A 20,311-nucleotide genomic window follows, 5' to 3' on the forward strand; every position below is an offset into this window, starting at 1 on the left:
TTTGTTTTGGAGGTTTTTTGAGGGGTGGGAGGGACAGAGGGACAGAGGAAGTGACTTGACTTGTCCTGTCTTGTCTTGTCTTGATTAAAGTAGCAAAAACACTTTTCAAAGAACTTGTGCCTAACATTTTATAACAAAATCACCCTTCATTTATATTTCTGCATTAAAATAATGTAAGTAATCAGTAAGGAGGAAGCCTAAGAACCCCCCTTTCTCCACTTTATTCTAGAACTAGGATCCCAGCCCTGCATACCTTTTTATAGTATAGACCCATCTGCACACTTCTAATTCACTGATCGTTAACCCTATTTGTCGTCTGCTTGTCACCACCATCCCCTTATTTATAGCTGTAACTGGAGACATGAAAATTATGCCTTAACAGTGAGCTTCCCCGCACCTTCATCCTGCCTGTCTTAGCTGGATCCTGCTCTCCTGAACTGATCAGAACATACAAATGTAGCCACCCACCTCCAGGAGGAAAATTGAGCTGCAGCCCTGGTGAAACATAAAGTTTATTTGACTAAAAGTGACGCAAAAATTCTTAAAGAGCTCTTTGGCAGCAGATTATCTGGAAATCAGACCATGTGAGGGGGATTGGTGTACAAAAACCTCACCAAGATGCTGAGTTGCCACAGGCTGAGTTTCAGAGGCTCTGAAGTAAATGTAGGGTTAGGGTTACTCAGTCTTGGATAAATCCAGGGGGAAAGCATCTCAGATTCATCTGAAAGGCAGGTAGGTACTTTTTCATTTTGTTTTAAACCTACAGACATTTAAAGTTTTATACTATGTGAGCCAGACTCACTCTTTTATCTGAGTTTGTCTTATGCTTCAAGCAGGCACTGGAGTTTCATTAACTTTTACTGTTTCATTGCTTCTTGCAACTATGGTTATGAACTTTAGAAAGTGATAATGACCTAAAGTTTATATAATACATTTTGTTTGTTTACTTTTAGGATTGTTTTTAAATGTACATTTTCTATGGCTCCCAGCACCATTTGACGTGTTGGGAGAAAAGACACATCTGTCCTGGCTTTGAGAAAAGGATGCCTTGAATTTTGGTGAAATTTTGCTTTGATTCATTAATCGTATGCCTCAGTTTGCTTTTCTGCAGCTACATGCCCGCTGTCTCATCCAGGCATTGGTCCAGTAATTAAAGTTGCAGACAAATGCCTGCAGCAGAACATGTTATGACAATTTGAAATGAGAATTTATGACAATCTAAATTCTTGTATTATGAATAGAACATTTATTTCAAATTCAAGAAGTATATTAAACTGAGCTTGAGAAGAATTATGTGAAAGGGGCAGAATCTGAGACAAAATCAATGCAAAATTCTGATTTACTTTAAAAGGACAAAAATAAACCAAATTTAATTAGCCACATTAATTTATATTTGAAATTATCATTTATTATTTTAGAATGGTTTATCTAACTTGATGGAACAGAATTATTGTAAGTAATAAACTGAAGAGTATTTTGTGAATGTATTTGTTGTAATCAGTGTGCACCTATGCAATTATCAGGCTTGTTGGCTTAGCTACAAGTCTGATAATTATTACAGAAGCTCAAGTGATTAAGAATGTAAGGTGACCAAATATGTAGTGTAAAGTGGTTCTTCTTCCAATGATACATATAAAGTGTCTTGGAAGGTTAAGAGTAGAAAAAGGATCTAATGTGAAAGGCAAACGTGAAATAAACAGATAATTCAGTGGATTTGGAGCCCTGGAGACAGGCGGGCTGGAACAATGTGTATAGTGGGGGCGCTGAGAGCCATTGAACCGAACTGTAAACCCTGGATATGATGGAAACCACTTCAAGCCAGGGATTGTGGCAGCACTCTCCTCTTCCCCCAACATCCCTAGTTCCGGCCCCTATGCCTGGAGATAGTTTGGCTTGGGGATTTTTGAAATTGGGTTGTTTGTTTCCAGTCACTTCATCGAATGTAATGCAGTGCAATTGATGTTAAACCTTCATGGCGCTTCTCTTAGTGTTTCTGTTGAGTAGCTAGATGCTAACCAGCTCTGCCTTGGAGTTGGCTAATAAAGAGGATTCTTGGGAAGTGCTTTATAAAGAAAGCATGGGCCAATGGCTGCGTGGGTGCATTTTCTAATTGAACGAGGGGGGGAATGAGTTTCAAATAGCTCTGCAACTTAACAAAAAGTGTCAACACACTGTGGGAATCCAATCAAAAAAATGTATCCCCATGTATGGCAAATGTATAGCATCTCTCATCTCCCTTGTGCCTTTCTGCACGGACACATGTTAAGTTTTCCAGCAGGAGAGGCATTAAGAAAATGAGGATGCAGCACCATGGTGCCTGTCCTGGTGCTAATGTTGTCGTTCTCTTCTAAAGATAGTTCTGTAGCATTGTCTGTTTGGACAGTTATTTTTTATGCAAATAGCTTTGCACGATAAAGGCCACGTAGGGAACAGGGCTTTTCATGAAATGCTGCAGTAGAGCTTGGAACCAGAATGTTGCTGCCGTAACTTGAAGATAGCCTTGTACCAAGTAGCCTTATAGGAAAGATATCTAGACACATTTGTGACCATTAATTTACTTTCTTACATAAGCATTTACAAACATAATTATAGAGAAATGTGCTCTGTTAGTGTAAATTTGTAGTCAGTCTCTGTGTACGCATGCATGTATCTTATTATACAGTGAGCATGTATTATTACCTCAATCTGCCTGTCTATGGAAAGAGTCTGGTCTTGCTGATGGGGCGCTAGTAATTTTGTGACATTTACTGCATTATGTATCTTTCTTGAAGATTACATAAATGACTTAAGGATAATATCTAGGGGAATGGCATCCTCTCTAAGCTCATCTATTCCTTTGCACTAAACATTTAAACTCCGCAGCTACAGAATGCATTTGTGCTCCTCCTTTATCTATAGTCTGAACAACTGTCTTGGAAAGAGATGGCAATGCACCATCTACTTTAGTCTGCAACTTTATGTCTTATGTGGTTTCCCTTCTCTGGGAACTCCACAAATAAGTCACTGTCATGTGTCTCATAGACTCATAGACTTTAAGGTCAGAAGGGACCATTATGATCATCTAGTCTGACCTCCCGCATTATGCAGGCCACAAAAGCTGACCCACCCACTCCTGGAATAATTCTCTCCCTTGACTCAGCTGTTGAAGTCCCCAAATCATGATTTAAAGACTTCAAGTCGCAGAGAATCGTCCAGCAAGTGACCCCTGCCCCATGCTGCGGAGGAAGGCGAAAAACCTCCAGGGCCTCTGCCAATCTATCCTAGAGGAAAATTCCTTCCCGACCCCAAATATGGCGATCAGCAGAACCCCGAGCATGTGGGCAAGATTCTCCAGCCAGACCCGCATTGACCATTGATACTAATTACCTGCGATGGCACGTTATTGATCTATTGACTAAAATCACGTTATCCCATCAAACCATCCCCTCCATAAACTTATCAAGCTTAATCTTAAAGCCAGAGAGGTCTTTCGCCCCCACTGTTTCCCTCGGAAGGCTGTTCCAGAACTTCACCCCTCTGACGGTTAGAAACCGTCATCTAATTTCAAGCCTAAACTTCCCGACGGCCAGTTTATATCCATTTGTTCTTGTGTCCACATTAGTACTGAGCTGAAATAAATCCTCTCCCTCCCTGGTATTTATCCCTTTGATATATTTAAAGAGAGCAATCATATCCCCCCTCAGCCTTCTTTTGGTTAGGGTAAACAAACCAAGCTCCTCGAGTCTCCTTTCATACGACAGGTTTTCCATTCCTCGGATCATCCTAGTGGCCCTTCTCTGTACCCGTTCCAGTTTGAGTTCATCCTTTTTAAACATGGGAGACCAGAACTGCACACTCCAAACTGCAGTACTCCAAATGAGGTCTCACCAGTGCCTTGTATAACGGAAGCAGCACCTCCTTATCCCTACTAGAAATACCTCGCCTAATGCATCCCAAGACCGCATTAGCTTTTTTCACGGCCACGTCACATTGCCGACTCATAGTCATCCTGCGATCTACCAGGACTCCGAGGTCCTTCTCCTCCTCCGTTACTTCCAACCGATGCGTCCCCAGCTTATAACTAAAATTCTTGTTAGTCATCCCTAAATCCTCTCGCTCTGGAAATGTTAACTATAGAATGAAATAAGAGTTAGGTTGTAATATAACATTCAGAGTGAAGGCTGATGGTTCCTCCTTAATGCACCAGGCTGTGTTGCTGCACATCTGGTAGATAAGAAGAGCACAAAGTTTTTAGGGTCACATGCAAGACCGACCACACAACACTATTTGTTCAGAAACATTGTGATTGCAGGTGTAGCCACACTTAGCCCTGTGCCTGTGTGTAGGATGTTTCACTATTTACGGCTATACTCTGCCACCCTCACGCTGTTAAGTAATATTTTATCTGCCGGTAGATTTCAGAGTAAGACGATACTCAGTAGAGTGTCAGAATCTGGACCTTGATAAGTTATGTCCCTTCAGGTGTGAGTATTATTCACATACAAGATCCATGTTACTACCTGCATATTGTAAATTTATAATATTATAAGGGGCTTGGATACACTGGTGATGGGGAGTGGTATAAAAACGTAAGTCACATAGATATATTTAAGCATGCATAGTGGATGTGATTCAAACCCCACTGATTTCAGTCGGTTTTGGATCAGGTTTATCATCTACACATTTTATTTAAAACTGGACTAGATAAAGCATAAATCAAACAGGCTGCAGAGATCAACCCCACATTGGTGAGGGATGAACTAGAAGTGAAGTTATGACTCTTCCCTGTGCCCAACTCTTTGATTCTCTAGCTGGCCAGCTCCAAAGCTAGGACTGTTTATCAAGTGATTACATACTTTTGGATGCTAGTTTTGGAAATTTAAAATACAATCCATCCCAATTACTGTCAATTTGCTTAATGGAACATTCACATTATAGGGAAAGGTTTTCTCAGGACCAAACTGCTTTGCATGAAATCAATAAAAATTGGCCCATTCAATAGCAAATGCTATTAAATGATTGCCAATTCTAAACATGATTTTCCTGGTATAAACAGCAAATAAAATTCATTGGGACATATGCTGTGAGTAAGTTTTCAAATTGTAATTGGCCAGAATTGGTCTGTTTGTCTATTGTTTCCAAACAGCTCTCATTGCTATAGCATCTCTGCTCCTAAACTAATCTGTCATTTAAATATTTGAATTAAAGCATCTCTCCCGGCCTGTGCTGGTACAGAAGGCAAGAACAGAGAAGAGGATTTAAGGAGCCTCTCTATTCCCCCCTCCACATATGTAGTAAAACAGGATCTCTCTCATCCTCAAGAGCGTTGCAGTAGGGATAGTTTGTGCAAGTCCCCCATGGCAACTCTGTGCAGGGTGACAGAAGTGGAACTATGCAAGGCTGGAAGGGAGAAGGGCAAGAGACTTTTGAGTTGATACTTACGTGGATCCAGTGTCTGGGAACCTTTACATATGCCGTGGAGAAGGGCTGAGGTTGCTATTGCAGCCTGGAGGCTAGAACAGTGGTTGCAGAAGAACTGCGCTGCCTTCTTCCATGCTAGAGGAATTATTTGTAATCCCTCACAAACTCCTACTACGTTCCCTAAACAAGACCCATTTACTTGGGTGTGTATGTGTGTGTGTGTCATTTGAAGCCAAACAGCAACACTATTTTTTAGAAAAATCCCCAAACAGCTAAATGGAAAAGTGAGAACTAATTTAGGTCACATTAACTGAAATAATTTCAATTTATAGTTGTAAGAGAATAAGAAATAGCTTGTTCTGTTTTGCTAAGAATATGTGTTAACCTTTAATTCTCCAGTTCAGAACAGTTTAGTTCTTAGCGGGTGCTGATATGTGAGTGGAGGATAGGAGTAAGGCAGACGGAACACAGATTCCTGTCACACCCAAAGTGATATTAATAACATGAAAGCCCTTCTACAGGAATTAAACTCTAACACAGCCAGTGGCTGATACACCAGCAAGATCAAGTGTCGGTTTTTAAATTAGTAAATTTAAAAAGAAAAAGTAATCTGTTTGAAATTAAATGCATGCAAATATATGTATTTCATGACTGCAGGATTTAAAATAGCCCAGATGACTTTATGACCAATAATATCTTTTATAATTGTGCACATTAAGGATAAACAAATCTCAGGCTGCAGGGCTAATCGTTGCACGGGTTAGGAAGGAATTCACACACCACTACTCCTCTGCATGTACAGTCCAGTTTTGCATAACCCAGAAGAGGCATTATGGTGGTTTGCCTTCCTCTGAAGCATCAAGTATTGGTTAGTACCAACAGCAGGATACCAGGTTTGGTTGGCTTAATCTTCTAGCCAGAATTCAGATTGAAGGTCCGAATCTCACCTTTCCAAAAATTTTGAGAACAGGAAAAGGACTAATATCACATATCAGAATTTCCTCTCACCTTTCTCACATAGGATCACTGAGAAGCAAATGAGAGGAATTCTTTGTATGTTGCACACCTTGCCACTAGAGGTCACCATATGCCTCATGAAATAAACCAGCAGACACCAGTAAAACAGGGAACTGCCATAGTCAGGTCCGAGATGGGACTGGAACCCAGGGCAATGGCATTCCAAGAGGACTTTTCTACTAGATGAGCCGAAGATGTAGTTTTTGTGGATGGTATAAATCAAGACGTTGCTAATGAGCTTTAGAGCCGTTCCCATTTACTCTCTAGCCACGGGTGGGAGTAACCAAAAGTCACTATTATCTAAAAGCTGTTTGGCCTATGTGAACTAATGACTTTGGTCTAGCTTCTAGTGAATATGAGTCCACAATTCACAGTGAGGCTGGCATTTTAGGCAGAGAGGTCAAGGACAGAATGGGCGCAGAGGGCAGACTTCCCATGACCCTAGAGGTGGCTTCTCTAGAGAAGAGTGAGGTACACTGGAAGTGGGTGAAGTTTGCACTGCTGGGCCCTTTCTGTGCTCTGTACTATACTCAATCTGTGGATAATGAGAGGACCATGGTTTACAGTATTGTCAGTCTGTTACCTTTCATGGACCCCTAAAATCTTTAATCTCTGTGTCAGTACATTCTCCGCTCAGAACTAGAAGGACGGGGAGAGGAGCAGATACTTTGGGCCTCTGAAAGACTAAAACCACACTTATGAAAGGCAACACAAAACTAACTCCAGTTTCCAGGTCACATGTTCTTTATAAGCTTTTTCTTTTGTTTTTCTTTTGTTTTTTCACCCTGCAGCTGTTTCAGTTGTTGATAAAGAGCCAATATGGGTTTATGTAAGAGTGACCTTTGCAACAGCTCAGAACAAAAATAGATAATAAACTGTTATCCTTGACACTATTCACTAAAAGAGCCAAATAGTACTAGATACTACAGTGACAGAGAGAGACAGAATACAAGAGGGATCCTCCAGGATTGGCATAACTCTACCCAGGATCAGGATACCTATCCCGAGGGCCCCTCCACATCCCACAATATGTTGTCCATCTCCAAGAACTTCACTTCTACTCATATTAAATATTTATACCATTCATATAAATATAATCCCTTTGCATGTGTGCTGTCTTTTCTCTTAAGTTGTAGCCAGTAAAGACACAAGACGTTGTCTGCTGTCCAATGGCACTTTCTGGGTGTTAAAATCCTAGGACTGTGTGAAATTATATGCTAAATTTAGCTCACTGAGGCTCCAGAATTACACATCTGATGAAGTGAGCTGTAGCCCACGAAAGCTTATGCTACAATAAATTTGTTAGTCTCTAAGGTGCCACAAGGACTCCTGTTCTTTTGGCGGATACAGACTAACACGGCTGCTACTCTGAAACACATCTGTGCTTATCACTACACAGCTGTAAGTCTGTTGCTCAAGAGACATTTCCCGCAACAAACTGCTGTAACTGCTCTTTTAAAAAGGAGATCCAGTTCATGTTGAGGTCCTGGGGAGGTCACAACCCATTTTATGGGCTTGAAATTAATTCTACTGAAAATCTTACCAAAATATTCCAATTCATCTGGTATGTCCTTCCTTTCTATTTGAACGTGGGTGGCAGGAGCCCAGAAGGAGTTTTGTTCTAGACAGACAGAAATCTTACTTGCCACAGACCTAGGTAATGAACTCTTTGGCTATCTTTTCTCAGTAAGGAAGAATGTGTCCATTTCATAGGCACAGATTGACAGATGAAAGCATCCTGTAAGAATGCACCTGGATGCACTCTTTGTGAAATGTCCTTACTTAGCCATAAGTAAGTGCCTGGCTCATCCCCACAATCTTGAGTACCCAGATCCTGGGATTAAACCCGATTCATTTAGTACCCTTCTTGGGATTTTTAGAAGAAATCTAAGTGAATGGGGAGAGATGGAGGGGCCACTTAGTTATGAGCAATTTAAATAGTTTCTTATTTCTTAAAATTCCATTTTGTATGCTGATTCTTTAAGGCTATGTCTACTCTGCAATTAAACACCTGCGGCTGGCCCATATCAGCTGACTCGGGTTTGGGCCACAGGGATGTTTAATTGCTGTGTAGATGTTCAGGCTCGGACTGGAGCCCAGGCTCTGGGACCCCATGCGAGGGCAGGGTCCCACAGTCCAGGCTCCAGCCTGAGCTCGAACGACTACACCTCAGTTAAACAGCCCTGTAGCCTGAGCCCGGTAAACCCAAGTCAACTGACATAGGCCAGCCATGGGTGTTTACTGCAGTGTAGACATACCCTAAAGGGCCCAAGTTCCCTGCCTTGGAATAATAGCAGAGGGATGGAGACACAGAATCCAGTGACAGTGATTGGAAAGAGGCAATAAAAATGATAAAAGGATGCAGCATGTGTAAGGCTAAGATTTTGTTATGGTTAGTTTTAGTAAAAGTCATGGACAAGCATCGGCAATAACCAAAATTCATGGAAGCTCATGACCTGTCCCTGACTTTTATTAAAAATAATTATGACAAAATGGGGAAGGAACAGGGTCCAGCACCCACTGCTGCTGGGGCTCCAGGGTCCCCCCACCCACGGTGGCGGAGAGTGTGGGGTCCCCCCTGCTGCTGGTAGCAGCTGGGAGCTGTGGGCTTGGGGCCGCGGGGATCCCCAGTCACCCATGGCTGCAGGGGAGTCCCTGTCGGCTGACAGCTCCAGCCCTGCCACTCTGGGACTAAAGCGAAAATGTTACAGAGGTCTCTGGGAGTCATGGATTCCGTGACTTCCATGACCTCTGTGACCAAATCGTAGCCTTAAGCATGTGTAATACATTTGTTTAACTCAGTGTTTCTCTCTGGATGTTGCATTTCCCCATGTCTTGCCATAAAACCACTTCCTTTTAATTGCTTTCCAGCAGGTGCAGGACGATCTCCGTGAAATCATCGACACATCTTGTATAGGATACTACTTGCAGGGAATTCAGGCTAGGTCTCTGTCTAGGAGCAGAGGAACTGCAATACTAGAGAACATCATTGCTTGATTTAACCATATACCCTGCCACCAGCAGTGGCCTATACCTTATTTTCTGTTATATATGGAAAGCTTGTGTAAACTGGGAGGGCTCTTTAATGCTGTCCGAGAACAGAGCCTTCCACATGGAGCTTCCACCTGCCCCCTCCCCCCTCCGCCCCCTCGGCTTTTGGGGAAGTGGTGGGCAGGGCTGGTGGCATTTCCAGGACATTTATATTGTGTTTGAACTGTATATTTCCATTGTAAGGGATGGCTGCCCACTGTGATTTTCATAAATATAATGTCTTTATTGTCCCGTTGAACAAGTTTACAAGAAAATTTAAATAGGCTGCTCAGGCTCCAACCAACTCAATCTTTGCAGTGTGGTATGGAGAGCTGCCTTCCTTGAGGTTCCAGATTTAGTGTGTTCCCTGCTAACATCTGTGCACCCCCCTTTAAACACTGAAGGCCAGATTTTCAAAGGTATTTACGCCTGAAGATGCATAAGGTACCTAGTAGGATTTCAGAATGGTTAGGTACCCAGCTCCCATTGATTTCAATGCAAAATAAGACTGCTCAGGTGCTTTCAAAAATCCCACTAGGTGCCTTTCTGCATCTTTAGGCACCTAAACACCTTTGCAAATCTTGTCTTGAGCTCTTTATTGAGCCCTCAATCCAATGCCCTGCCTCTGCTGAGATGTTAGCAGGAGAATTTAGCTGGGAGTGGCTTTCTGTCCATCAGTGCTAGCTTAGGGATTCTGCACCCTGTCAAAAGTGATTTTGGTTAATGATGGCTGAGAAATATCCAGGTATGATACATTAGCCACTGTGGCTTTGGAGCTGCACACAATTAGAGTGCAGTTGTCCAAGGGCACAGATCATGTCTAATCTCAACCAAACACTGGACTGGTTTGAGGAACAGTGCAGTAAGAGATTCCTTCTGGAATACAAAGATATCAATGTATATCTCCCAATTAGCCATTGGGAGACATAAATGAGCAATAAAGGATGGTGACTCGAATGGGAACAGAGCCCAACACAGTTTAAGTAGGAGGAGATGGAGGTTGACTAGAGATACCTTAAATGCTGATGTGCAAGGCATGGAAAGTTCAGTCACACGAGGTGTGTAGTCAGCTAAACATCCATTATTGCTTTCTAGATTACTAGTACAAGTGTAAAGTCCAGTACGGCTCAGATTACTTCTCCAGATTTGTACCACACCCTCGATGCCGAAAGAAGAGAAGGAGTGGCTCTGGCCTTACCTAGATCTTTTATGTTAACATCCATGGCGTGAAGGTCCTCCTAAACTGTATGAGTTCCTCTGGGAGACTGGCAAGGGTTTGGACTCCAAAGATGCCCAGTTTTTATAGTCTTGCAGGTAAAACAGAAACCACTCGTCTTTGCTGTATAATTATTTTTTGCTGGGACTTTGAAGATGTTTCAGTCTTTGTGGATGATTAACTTACATTAGTAAAATATCATTAAATACTATTATGAGAATTGGGTGTTAACTATACAGTGCCTAAGACGAATATCTGGGTGACTGAGGAGTGTATACTGTATGAATGAAGAACTGATAAGGTAGCTGTGAATTAGTAGGCTCTATTCATACCTCCAGGGATCTAATCTTGACAGCTTCTTACTTGACAACTCACTTCCTCTTACATCCTTCCATGAGTAGGAAGAGATTTGGATCTAGCTGTCTGGGCACAAAACTGGGTGTCGGGAACCCCTGGGTTTTAATCCTGGCTCTAACAATGACTCCCTCTCTAACATTCAGCTAGTAGCTTCACCTCTCTGCCTTAGTTTTCTCATCTGTAAAATTGAGGGAATACTTATTCCTCTTCATGGGGTGTTATGGTCATTATTTGCTGTTGTAAAGTGCTTTGAAAATGAGAAGTGCCACACAATAATTATAATTTGATATATTTCATGGCATGCAGTGGTGTGCATAGCAGTTTGCAGGCAGAAAGAAGACAAAGTCCATGCCCCAAGAAACCTACAGTACAAGAGCTAAATTGCTCCCTTATTCTCTCCCCTGAGTAAGGGGTGAGGCACAGTTGCATCACCCCAGCAGCAGACTCCAGAACAAAGTCACAATTCCTCTCCCACTCCTTCCTTGCTCTGAAGGAGAAGTAATTACCCCTTCTCCATGAGCACCTTGCTTCCCTTGGGGTATTCTGGAGGGCAAGTGGGAGGAGAGGGAGGTGAAGCCAGGGCTCCTCCCACCGCCTGCCCCCTTACTTGCAGTGGGGAGTCTGATCTGAGTAGCCCCTACTCTCCCCGCATAGCTGGAGTCACAAACAGAGCACACGAAACATGAGAAAGGGTGGGGGGCTTACTGCCTCGAGCACTCAAGTAAGGGCTGTGACAAGCTAGCCCTAAATGAGCCAGAGATTACCAGGAAATGAAAACAAACTACGGCATAAAGGGAGACGAGAGCACCCCACGCAAGGGAAAGGGAGGAACACTGCTCCTGGGAGGACACTATTTACAAAGAGTTTTCCGCTATGTTAGGTCATTGCATTGTATTGTCTATGAGAGACTTTAAATACGCTTGGAAAGCACAAAACTGATCCTAGTAGGATGTCCTTTCCAGTAATGCTTTGCTACCAGACTGGTCTCCTCTCCACGAGTCTAGCTTTCAGACCCAAGATAAACCTGAAGATGGGTCTCCAAAATAGAAGTGCTGTTATTTAATTTGTAAAGATAAGCATATGAATCTCTCACTTGTTAGTCGAGCACCTAAATAACTTCCATTTGCTATTTCTTTTTCGCTGTTTAAAAAAAAAATTAAAGTAGCCCTGACCATCTTCCCCGCTTATTAATATTGCATGGAACCTCAAAAGATTTGAGAATGTTCTTAATTCAGATAAGTACCTTGCGGTTTGGATACTTAACTGAACCTCCCCTTAAACCTCTTGGATCTGCCAAATGTGGCTGATTTTGCAAGAAATCTCTGGTGAGACTTCTGGAGAGATGTGAATATGAAAAATAATTTGCAAATATGTAAAGATTTGTTTAAGTAACACTTGCTATCTTTTCCTTAGGGACGTGAGCACCTCAAACAGTACAGCTAGAAGTCATGAGATGCAATTATGAAAAGGAAAATGCAGGCTGAATAGCCAGCAAATTCTGCCCCCAGTTGTGCAAGTCAGGATGGAGGCCCTGATTCAGTAGCATAGCTGGGGGGGTGCAGGGGAAGCAGCCGCTTCCCCTCAGCACATTTTCCAAAAGTGGCGCCTTAGTTAGTGGTTACCATGGCGCCAGTGGGCGGGGCCCACGCTCCGCTCTGAAGCTTGGCCTGCCGGGCCGGCACTGGGCTCCTGCAGGCAAGGGGGGACAGCACAGCCGGAGGAGCCATGGGGGGGGCCGTGGGGGCGGCCGGAGGAGCGAGGGGGGGGCGCAGCATGGCAGCCCGCAGCGTGGCCGGAGGAGCCATGGGGGGGGGGCAGCGCGGCCGGAGGAGCCATGGAGGGGCCGCGAGGGTGGCACGGCATGGCCGGAGGAGCCATGGGGAGGCTGTGGGGGCGGCACGGCACGGCCGGAGGAACCATGGGGGGGGGGGGGGGGGGGGGCACGGCCGGGCGGGGGGGGCCAGCCAGGGGGGGGGGGCGCGGAGCAGCTGCAGGAGCCAAGGGGGCATGGCCAGAGGAGGAGCCAAGGGGGGGCGCCTTTTTAATTTTTGCTCCCCCTACTCTTAGAACCTGCCTACGCCGCTGCCCTGATTGTGACCCTGGTGTGGTTCTGCTGTACAAGGAGCATGCTGGGCTGTGCCTCCCCAGGAATGCAGTGAACCCTGTAGGGCACATGTGCTGGACAAGTTAGGGAACAAGCTGGACAGGGGAACTGTCACTCCACAGAGCCTGCAGTCCTCTCCTCATCTCTCCCATGGTGTGGAGGGTCACAAGTGATTGGCTACAGGGGGTGGCTCCACTCCTGTTCTGCAGCTGGAGGGGGAGGATTAGGCCCCCACTTTCTTTGTGGTTCTCCTCAGTTTGAGACACACTGACTGATCACAGGATTGTCCCCTAAATGATACTTATCTCTTTTAGGGTGGTTTTATTTTAAAATAATATGTTTTACTCACCATACCTGTAGTAGCTATACCTGTACAGCCACCAGCACCAGCAATCCTTGTAACAGAGTTCAACTCTTTTTCTGCTTCTTTGAAGCTGTGTGTGTCTGCAGTCCAGTGGACGTAAAGACAAGAGAGTTTCTGGCGGCAGTGGGAAGACAGAGCTTCAAGCAGCCACTTGACACAAGGGGATTCTAGTCCAGGTCACTCACAAATGGACAGCAGCACCATCTTTTAACCAGCAGAATGGAGAAGTCATCCAGCAATGAGACCCAGACTCTTACTTCTAAGAAAGAGCTCTTGGACTGTACGGAAGGTGAAGATTGCCAAGAGAATGGACTCCTGGTCAAGAACCCTAAATCCGCCCTGCAGCTGGTGGAGGATGGGAATAAGGTCCACCCCAGCCATGGAGATAAAGGGGAAGCAGGTCAGATCTCCAATGGCTACTCAGTGGTTCAGAGCCCAGTTCCTTGCAATGGAATAGGAGATGGGGAAGATGTCCAGTGCACGGCCCCAGCAGCCACCACTACCACCACCACCACCACTTCCACCACTTGTGGAGTGGAGGCTCAACCACAGCTGCTGGAGCTGGAGGAAAGAGAGACCTGGAGTAAAAAAATGGACTTTCTTCTCTCTGTCATTGGCTATGCAGTGGATCTGGGCAATGTATGGCGATTTCCTTATATATGCTACCAAAATGGAGGAGGTCAGTGCTCAGCCCTATATGCCATTCCTTAGAAGCTGGCTTCTTTGAGTATAAATGGGTCACTTCTATGGCTCAAGTTAAACCTATGAGACCAAAAGTAAGCAACAAGGGATTATGGGGCAAGAGGAACTGATTTATGAGTAGGGCCCTACCAAATTCACGGTCCATTTTGGTCAATTTCTCGGTCAGAAGATTTAAAAAATAATAAATTTCGTGATTTCAGCTATTAAAATCTGAAATTTCACGGTGTCGTAATTTTAGGAGTCCTGACCCATGAAGGAATTGTGTGTGTGTGTGTGTGTGTGTGGTTATTGTAAGGTTATTGTAGAGGGTGTTGCAGTACTGCTACACTTACTTCTGTGCTGCTGCTGGCAGCGGCGCTGCCTTCAGAGCTGGGCAGCTGGAGAGTGGTGACTGCAGGCAAGGACCCCGGCTCTGAAGGCAGAGCTGCCACCAGCAGCAGTGCAGAAGTAAGGATGGAATGGTATGGGTATTGCCACCCTTACTTCTGTGCTGTTGCCTGCAGAGCTGGGTCCTCAATCAGCAGCTGCTACTCTCTGGCCGCCCAGGTCTGAAGGCAGCAGCACAGAAGGGTGGTATGGTATGGTATTGCCACCCTTACTTCTGTGCTGCTGCTGGCAGGGTGCCGCCTTCAGAGCTGGGTGCCTGGCTAACAGCCGCCGCTCTCCGGCTGCCCAGATCTGAAGGCAGCATAGAAGTAAGGGTAGCAATACTGTGACCCCCCTGCAACTCCCTTTTGGGTCTGGCCCCTCAATTTGAGAAACACTGGTCTACCCTATGAAATCTGTATGGTATAGGATAAAAGCACACAGAAGACCAGATTTCACGGGGGGAGGTCAGATTTGACAGTCCATGACGTGTTTTTCATGGCCGTGAACTTGGTAGGGCAGTATTTATGAGATAGATTAAAAGAGCAAAATATGTCTAGAATCAGATAAGGGTTGCTGGGACATATACATCAACTAATAGATGAGGGCTATAAACACAAAGGTGGAAGAGGAATTATCTAGAATGATGCAAGATCCAGTATAGCTGGAACGCATGGGATGAAAATAAGAAAAGGAAAATGTAGATTTAAGATTAGGCAAAACATCCTGACCCTAAGATCAGTTGGACTGTGGAACAGTCTCCCAGAAACATTTAAATTCAGATTAACCAATATACCAGAAAATGTCAATGCTACAGGTGCTCAGTACAATCAAACAATGATTGTAACCAGTGAGTACACTGAAGAAGGACCTATATCCCCTTAATGCACCTAGGCATTGTACCAGAGGAAGAAATTCTTTTATCTTTTGCCCCATTCTGCTGCCGCATCCATGGTAGCCAATAAACTCTTTGTGAATTCCCTGTATGTTTGGGTACAGAAGCCTGGGAATAGTATTGTTGACAGTGCCTGCTAGGAGACAGTCTTACAATAGTTCACAACTTCATTCCACTGGAAACTTAGAGCCAGATTATGACCTTCCTCACAGTGGTGAGCATTACCTGTGGCACCTGAGAATTGGACTTTTAGCCATTAATGATACTCCAGCCTGACATACAGTAACTGAACTGCTTTGGTGCTTATGGCATTGTCTTTCGGGACAGATAGTTGCCACACACAGTGGTGAGCAGTTACTCGCATGAGTAATCCTCATGTGAGGATGATGGGACTAGTCATGTGAGTAACTGCTCACCAATGTGAGTAAAGGGGTCACAGGGTTCCCTTCAGGAACAAACCCACAAGTTCCGGTTTTTGTGACATTACAGAAAGTTTGTCTGGACTGGCCTCTCGAGATCACGGGGTCACATAGATTTTACTGTCGTAGTGCAGTGTGGTGTGTATTGGCTGTGGGGCATGAAGAATTGCTCTTTATGAAGTGCTGATACTGTTACACCAGAAGTACTACAAGAAGTTACAGTCATGTCCTTTCTTTCTTGCAGGAGCGTTTCTCATCCCGTACACCATCATGGCCATCTTTGGAGGCATCCCCCTCTTTTACATGGAGCTAGCACTGGGACAGTACCACAGGAATGGGTGTATCTCAATTTGGAGGAAAATTTGTCCTATTTTCAAAGGTAGTAAGGGGAACAGGAAGCTTACCATGATCCCTTAGGGTAACTGGCAGAGATTTTCTTTAAGGGTGGAACAATTACTGAAAATAAGAGATAACATGAAGGGTTAATGTCAAGTGGTTTAGGGCCCACATTTAGGTTATGTAAGAAAAGCTTTCATGAAACCTAGAATTAATTACTTTTCAAAGTCATGTGCTTTTTAAAAAAGCAATGTCAAGTTGTTTTATATACATAAACATTGCCCTAATTGTTTTCCAATCCAAAGGATGCAGCCTCCTACTAGAATCTGAAGACCAGGGAGTGAAACTGACTAGAAACAACCCACTCTACTTTCACTGTCCCAAGCCAGAAAAAAAATGCAAACCCATACAGAGAACATTATAAGGGTGAAAGTAACTTGAACTTTCAAAATTATTCCAGTTTTAATATTTGAAATGGTATTAGAAACACAGGTTGGGGAAAATATTGCAAATCCATTATTTTTATCCCAGAGATCTTTTAAACAAATTACCCTTCAGCTCCATTCCATTTCTCTCAGCCATCTCTACTGGCAGTGATACTAGAGGATCTTTTATAGTTGCCTTTTACAGACTTGTTATCCTTGCTCCCAGTACCAGAGTTAGATTTTGTTCTGTTTTGGTTGGTTGGTTTGTTGTTAGGGGTGTGGAGGATGAGGTATGCATCACAGTCAACATTCCAGAGACTGGGTCCTGAATAAGGCTAGCATTTACACATGTTCTGTTCAGAACAGGGATGCTTTTCTGAAGTGGGGCTTGGGCAAATCACCCCCACTTTCTGAAGACCCCACAAAGTTCCAGAGCAGTCTAAAAAAATATAAAGGGAGGCAATGGTGTATGTGTACCTATTTGGATGCCTCCGGCAGCTACTGATTTTAGTTCACGTGGATTATCCACTCCTGCTTTTACTGGACCCGGCCCTCACATAACTGTTTTCTGCCTTACCAGGAATTGGCTTTACTATCTGCATAATAGCTTTCTACATAGCCTCTTACTACAATACCATCATGGCTTGGGCCCTCTACTACCTCATTTCATCCTTCACGTCAGAGCTGCCATGGACCAGCTGCAAAAATGCTTGGAACACCGTCAACTGCACCAACTACTTCACCAATGCCAGCATTACCTGGACCCCACACTCCATCTCCCCTGCAGAAGAATTTTATACGTAAGTGCATGTAAGTGGAGACAGCAATATCAGAAAGAAGGGTAGAAAATGCAGCAGACTTTTCTTTAGAGGGTGACCGGGGTATTTATCAATCACATGCATGGATTTTTTAAAACTGTCTAGGGATTAAAATGCATGCAGTTGTGGGTATGTGTAGGATGGGGGTGTCTTTTATCTCTCGTGATTTAGAGCCTAAGCACTCTCTGTATTTGTTACACACACATCAACAATGTGCTTTTCTCTCCTGTTTTAGCCGCCACGTTCTACAGGTGCAAAGATCCAAAGGGCTGGATGATCTGGGAGGCATTAGCTGGCAACTGACACTCTGCTTATTGTTGATATTCACTATTGTGTACTTCAGCATCTGGAAAGGGGTCAAAACATCTGGCAAGGTGAATGCAAAAGCAAGAGGAAGTTGCTTGGTATAGCATAATTTCCGCAACATGTCTGGAGCAGCCTATTAACATGCGAGAAAGTAAGCTTAGAATTGTCTTCAGGACAGGGACTGCAAATTCACGTACATGTGAATAGTGAGTGCTACTGTAATCTATATAATACATGCTAACAGCATGTTGGGTTGCTGTTCTGCATTTAAAGATCATCCTACCCAGGGGATCTAACGGGTGTGGAGGGTGATCTCCGATTACTGCTCTGTTGAGCCTCAGTTCCATTGTTTCTTTTTCTACAGATGGGCCTTGCTATCTGCTGTCAGAGCAAGCCATGTTACCAAAATAGGGCTGCTTAATACACATTCATTTACAAATAATAAGTACCATAATAATAAACCTTTCCACTGACAGAGAACCTCCTATGTGAGGACCTTACAAAGATTGGTGTTGTTATTCCCATTTTACAGAAGGGGAAACTGCAGTGCAGAAAGGTTAAGACCAATGTTTTCAGAAGGGTCAGCTAATTCTGCATGCCCTGATTTCTGAATGCCCAATCAGAGACAGTTAGTGCCTGACTTTCAGGGGTGCTGAGCTTGGCATTTCTGAATCTCCACATCTGGAGTTGTGAGTACTCAGCAGCTCTGAAAATCTGGGCCTAAGGGTCCCAGGTTAGGCACCCAACATTTGTGGACACTTCTCAAAATTCTGGCTGCAGTGACTTACTCAAGGTTGGACAATTATTGAGCAGCAGAGCTGGAAATGGATTGTAGGAGTCTGACTCCCATTCCCTGCTCTAACCACTAAACCAGGTTAGTCCCTTTTCAGATGAAAAAAGGCAGTGGTCGTGCACACAGATGGTATAAAATTAAGCAACTCGTCTGTCTTCTGACTACAGCTACAGCAAACCTGGATTCAGAAGCTGGAGCTGACTGCCTCTGAGAATGCATAACTATCAGTGGGGCAGTCAGACCTATGGTGTTGAATAAACTAGCTAACACACCATAAATAGTGACCTGGGGGGCATTAATGAAGGCAATGTGACCTAGTTGTTAAGAGGAGGGGAGTAGGAGTCTGAACTCCTGGGTTCTAATTCTTAGCTCTGCTACTGATTCACTGCAGGATGTTGGGCAAGTCATCTAACTACTCTGTGCTATATTTTCTCCTTCATTTAAAGTATAGTAATACGTAATTGTCTTTGTAAAGCACTTTGACAACTTTGAATGAAAGGTGTTATAAGTCTAAATATTACTGTTCATTCGACATTGTTACCATTATCACCGCTTAGCAGTTTCCCTCAATCAGTACCCATGGCAAACACTGTCTTAATGTTTTCTCTAACAGGTGGTGTGGGTGACTGCCACGTTCCCTTACATCATACTCTTTATCCTGTTAATACGAGGGGCCACACTGCCTGGAGCCTGGAGGGGGGTTGTTTTCTACCTGAAGCCTGACTGGCAGAAACTCCTGGCCACTGAGGTAAGGAACTTGTTGTAAAGGGGCAATTGATTTCAGCCTGTAAACTTGTACACTTTTCAGAACAAGGCTACTGTCAGCATAGTAAATAGGTGCTTATGGATTCTGAAGCTTAACCCTGAACTCCAATTCTTTTAAATCTTTGTACAAAGTTTTTTGCAGTTGTAACAATTAGGCAAGGTAGAGATAACCAAGCTGTTACTGCTTCTGGTCCTACTCTGCTAGCTAACCTTAATCTAAACTAGTGGGATACCCTGAAGCTCAGCTGACTGCCGGTAATCAGCAGATGTTGGAATGGGCTAAATCACCTTTAATGGAGTCCACTATCAGGTGTCTGGACTCAGTGCCTGCATTTCAGAATTGTGCATATTGCCACCACCGAAAAAACTCAAGCCATTGGTCCCTAAACTCTGGCAGATGAGCCCGAAGAGACCCTCCTTTCCAGCCAAGTGGTGCTTGACTCAGGTGGAAATCTCCCACATACTCCATGCAGACATGGACAGCAGGAAGACTATCAGGCCTGGTCTACACTACGGGATTAATTCGGATTTAGCAGCGTTAATTCGAATTAACCCTTCACCCGTCCACACAACAGAGCCATTTAGTTCGAATTAAAGGGCGCTTTAAATCGATTTCTGTACTCCACCTCGACGAGCGGAGTAGCGCCAAAATCGATTTTGTTAATTCGAATTAGGGTTAGTGTGGCCGCACACCACCGAATTAATGTGGTTAAAATTAATGGGGTAGTGTGGCCGCACACCACCGAATTAATGTGGTTAAAAACCAAATTAATGTGCTTAGTGTGGCCGCGCACAATCGAATTTATACAACCTGTTTCCCAAATTCGAATTATCTAAATTCGGATTAATCCCGTAGTGTAGACATACCCTCAGACTCAACACACTAAGCCTGATGAAGTGATGACAGCTGGGCCGGTGTGAATGTGTGGGGAGAGGGAATACACCACACAGGCCTACAAATACTACCAACTTTAGGAGAGAGAGCAGGTATGGGGACG

At 44.0% G+C, this 20,311-nt stretch overlaps 1 protein-coding gene across 1 annotated transcript in view; it reads left to right on the top strand.

The window, feature by feature from the left end:
- The first annotated feature begins 656 nt into the window (after positions 1-656).
- SLC6A4 (solute carrier family 6 member 4) overlaps positions 657-20,311 on the top strand; it is a 40,329-nt gene continuing 20,674 nt past the window's right edge. Inside the window, exons 1-7 of the mRNA XM_024218494.2 lie at positions 657-732; positions 13,559-14,022; positions 14,056-14,167; positions 16,115-16,249; positions 17,212-17,431; positions 17,685-17,823; positions 19,162-19,296. Of these exons, the coding sequence (XP_024074262.1) occupies positions 13,708-14,022; positions 14,056-14,167; positions 16,115-16,249; positions 17,212-17,431; positions 17,685-17,823; positions 19,162-19,296 (1,056 nt within the window). The 5' untranslated portion in view covers positions 657-732; positions 13,559-13,707. The remainder of the gene's footprint in view (positions 733-13,558; positions 14,023-14,055; positions 14,168-16,114; positions 16,250-17,211; positions 17,432-17,684; positions 17,824-19,161; positions 19,297-20,311) is intronic.

The sequence above is a fragment of the Terrapene carolina genome, unplaced genomic scaffold, assembly GCF_002925995.2.
Source record: "Terrapene carolina triunguis isolate 2854851 unplaced genomic scaffold, T_m_triunguis-2.0 Scaffold231, whole genome shotgun sequence".
Classification (NCBI taxonomy): Eukaryota; Metazoa; Chordata; order Testudines; family Emydidae; genus Terrapene; species Terrapene triunguis.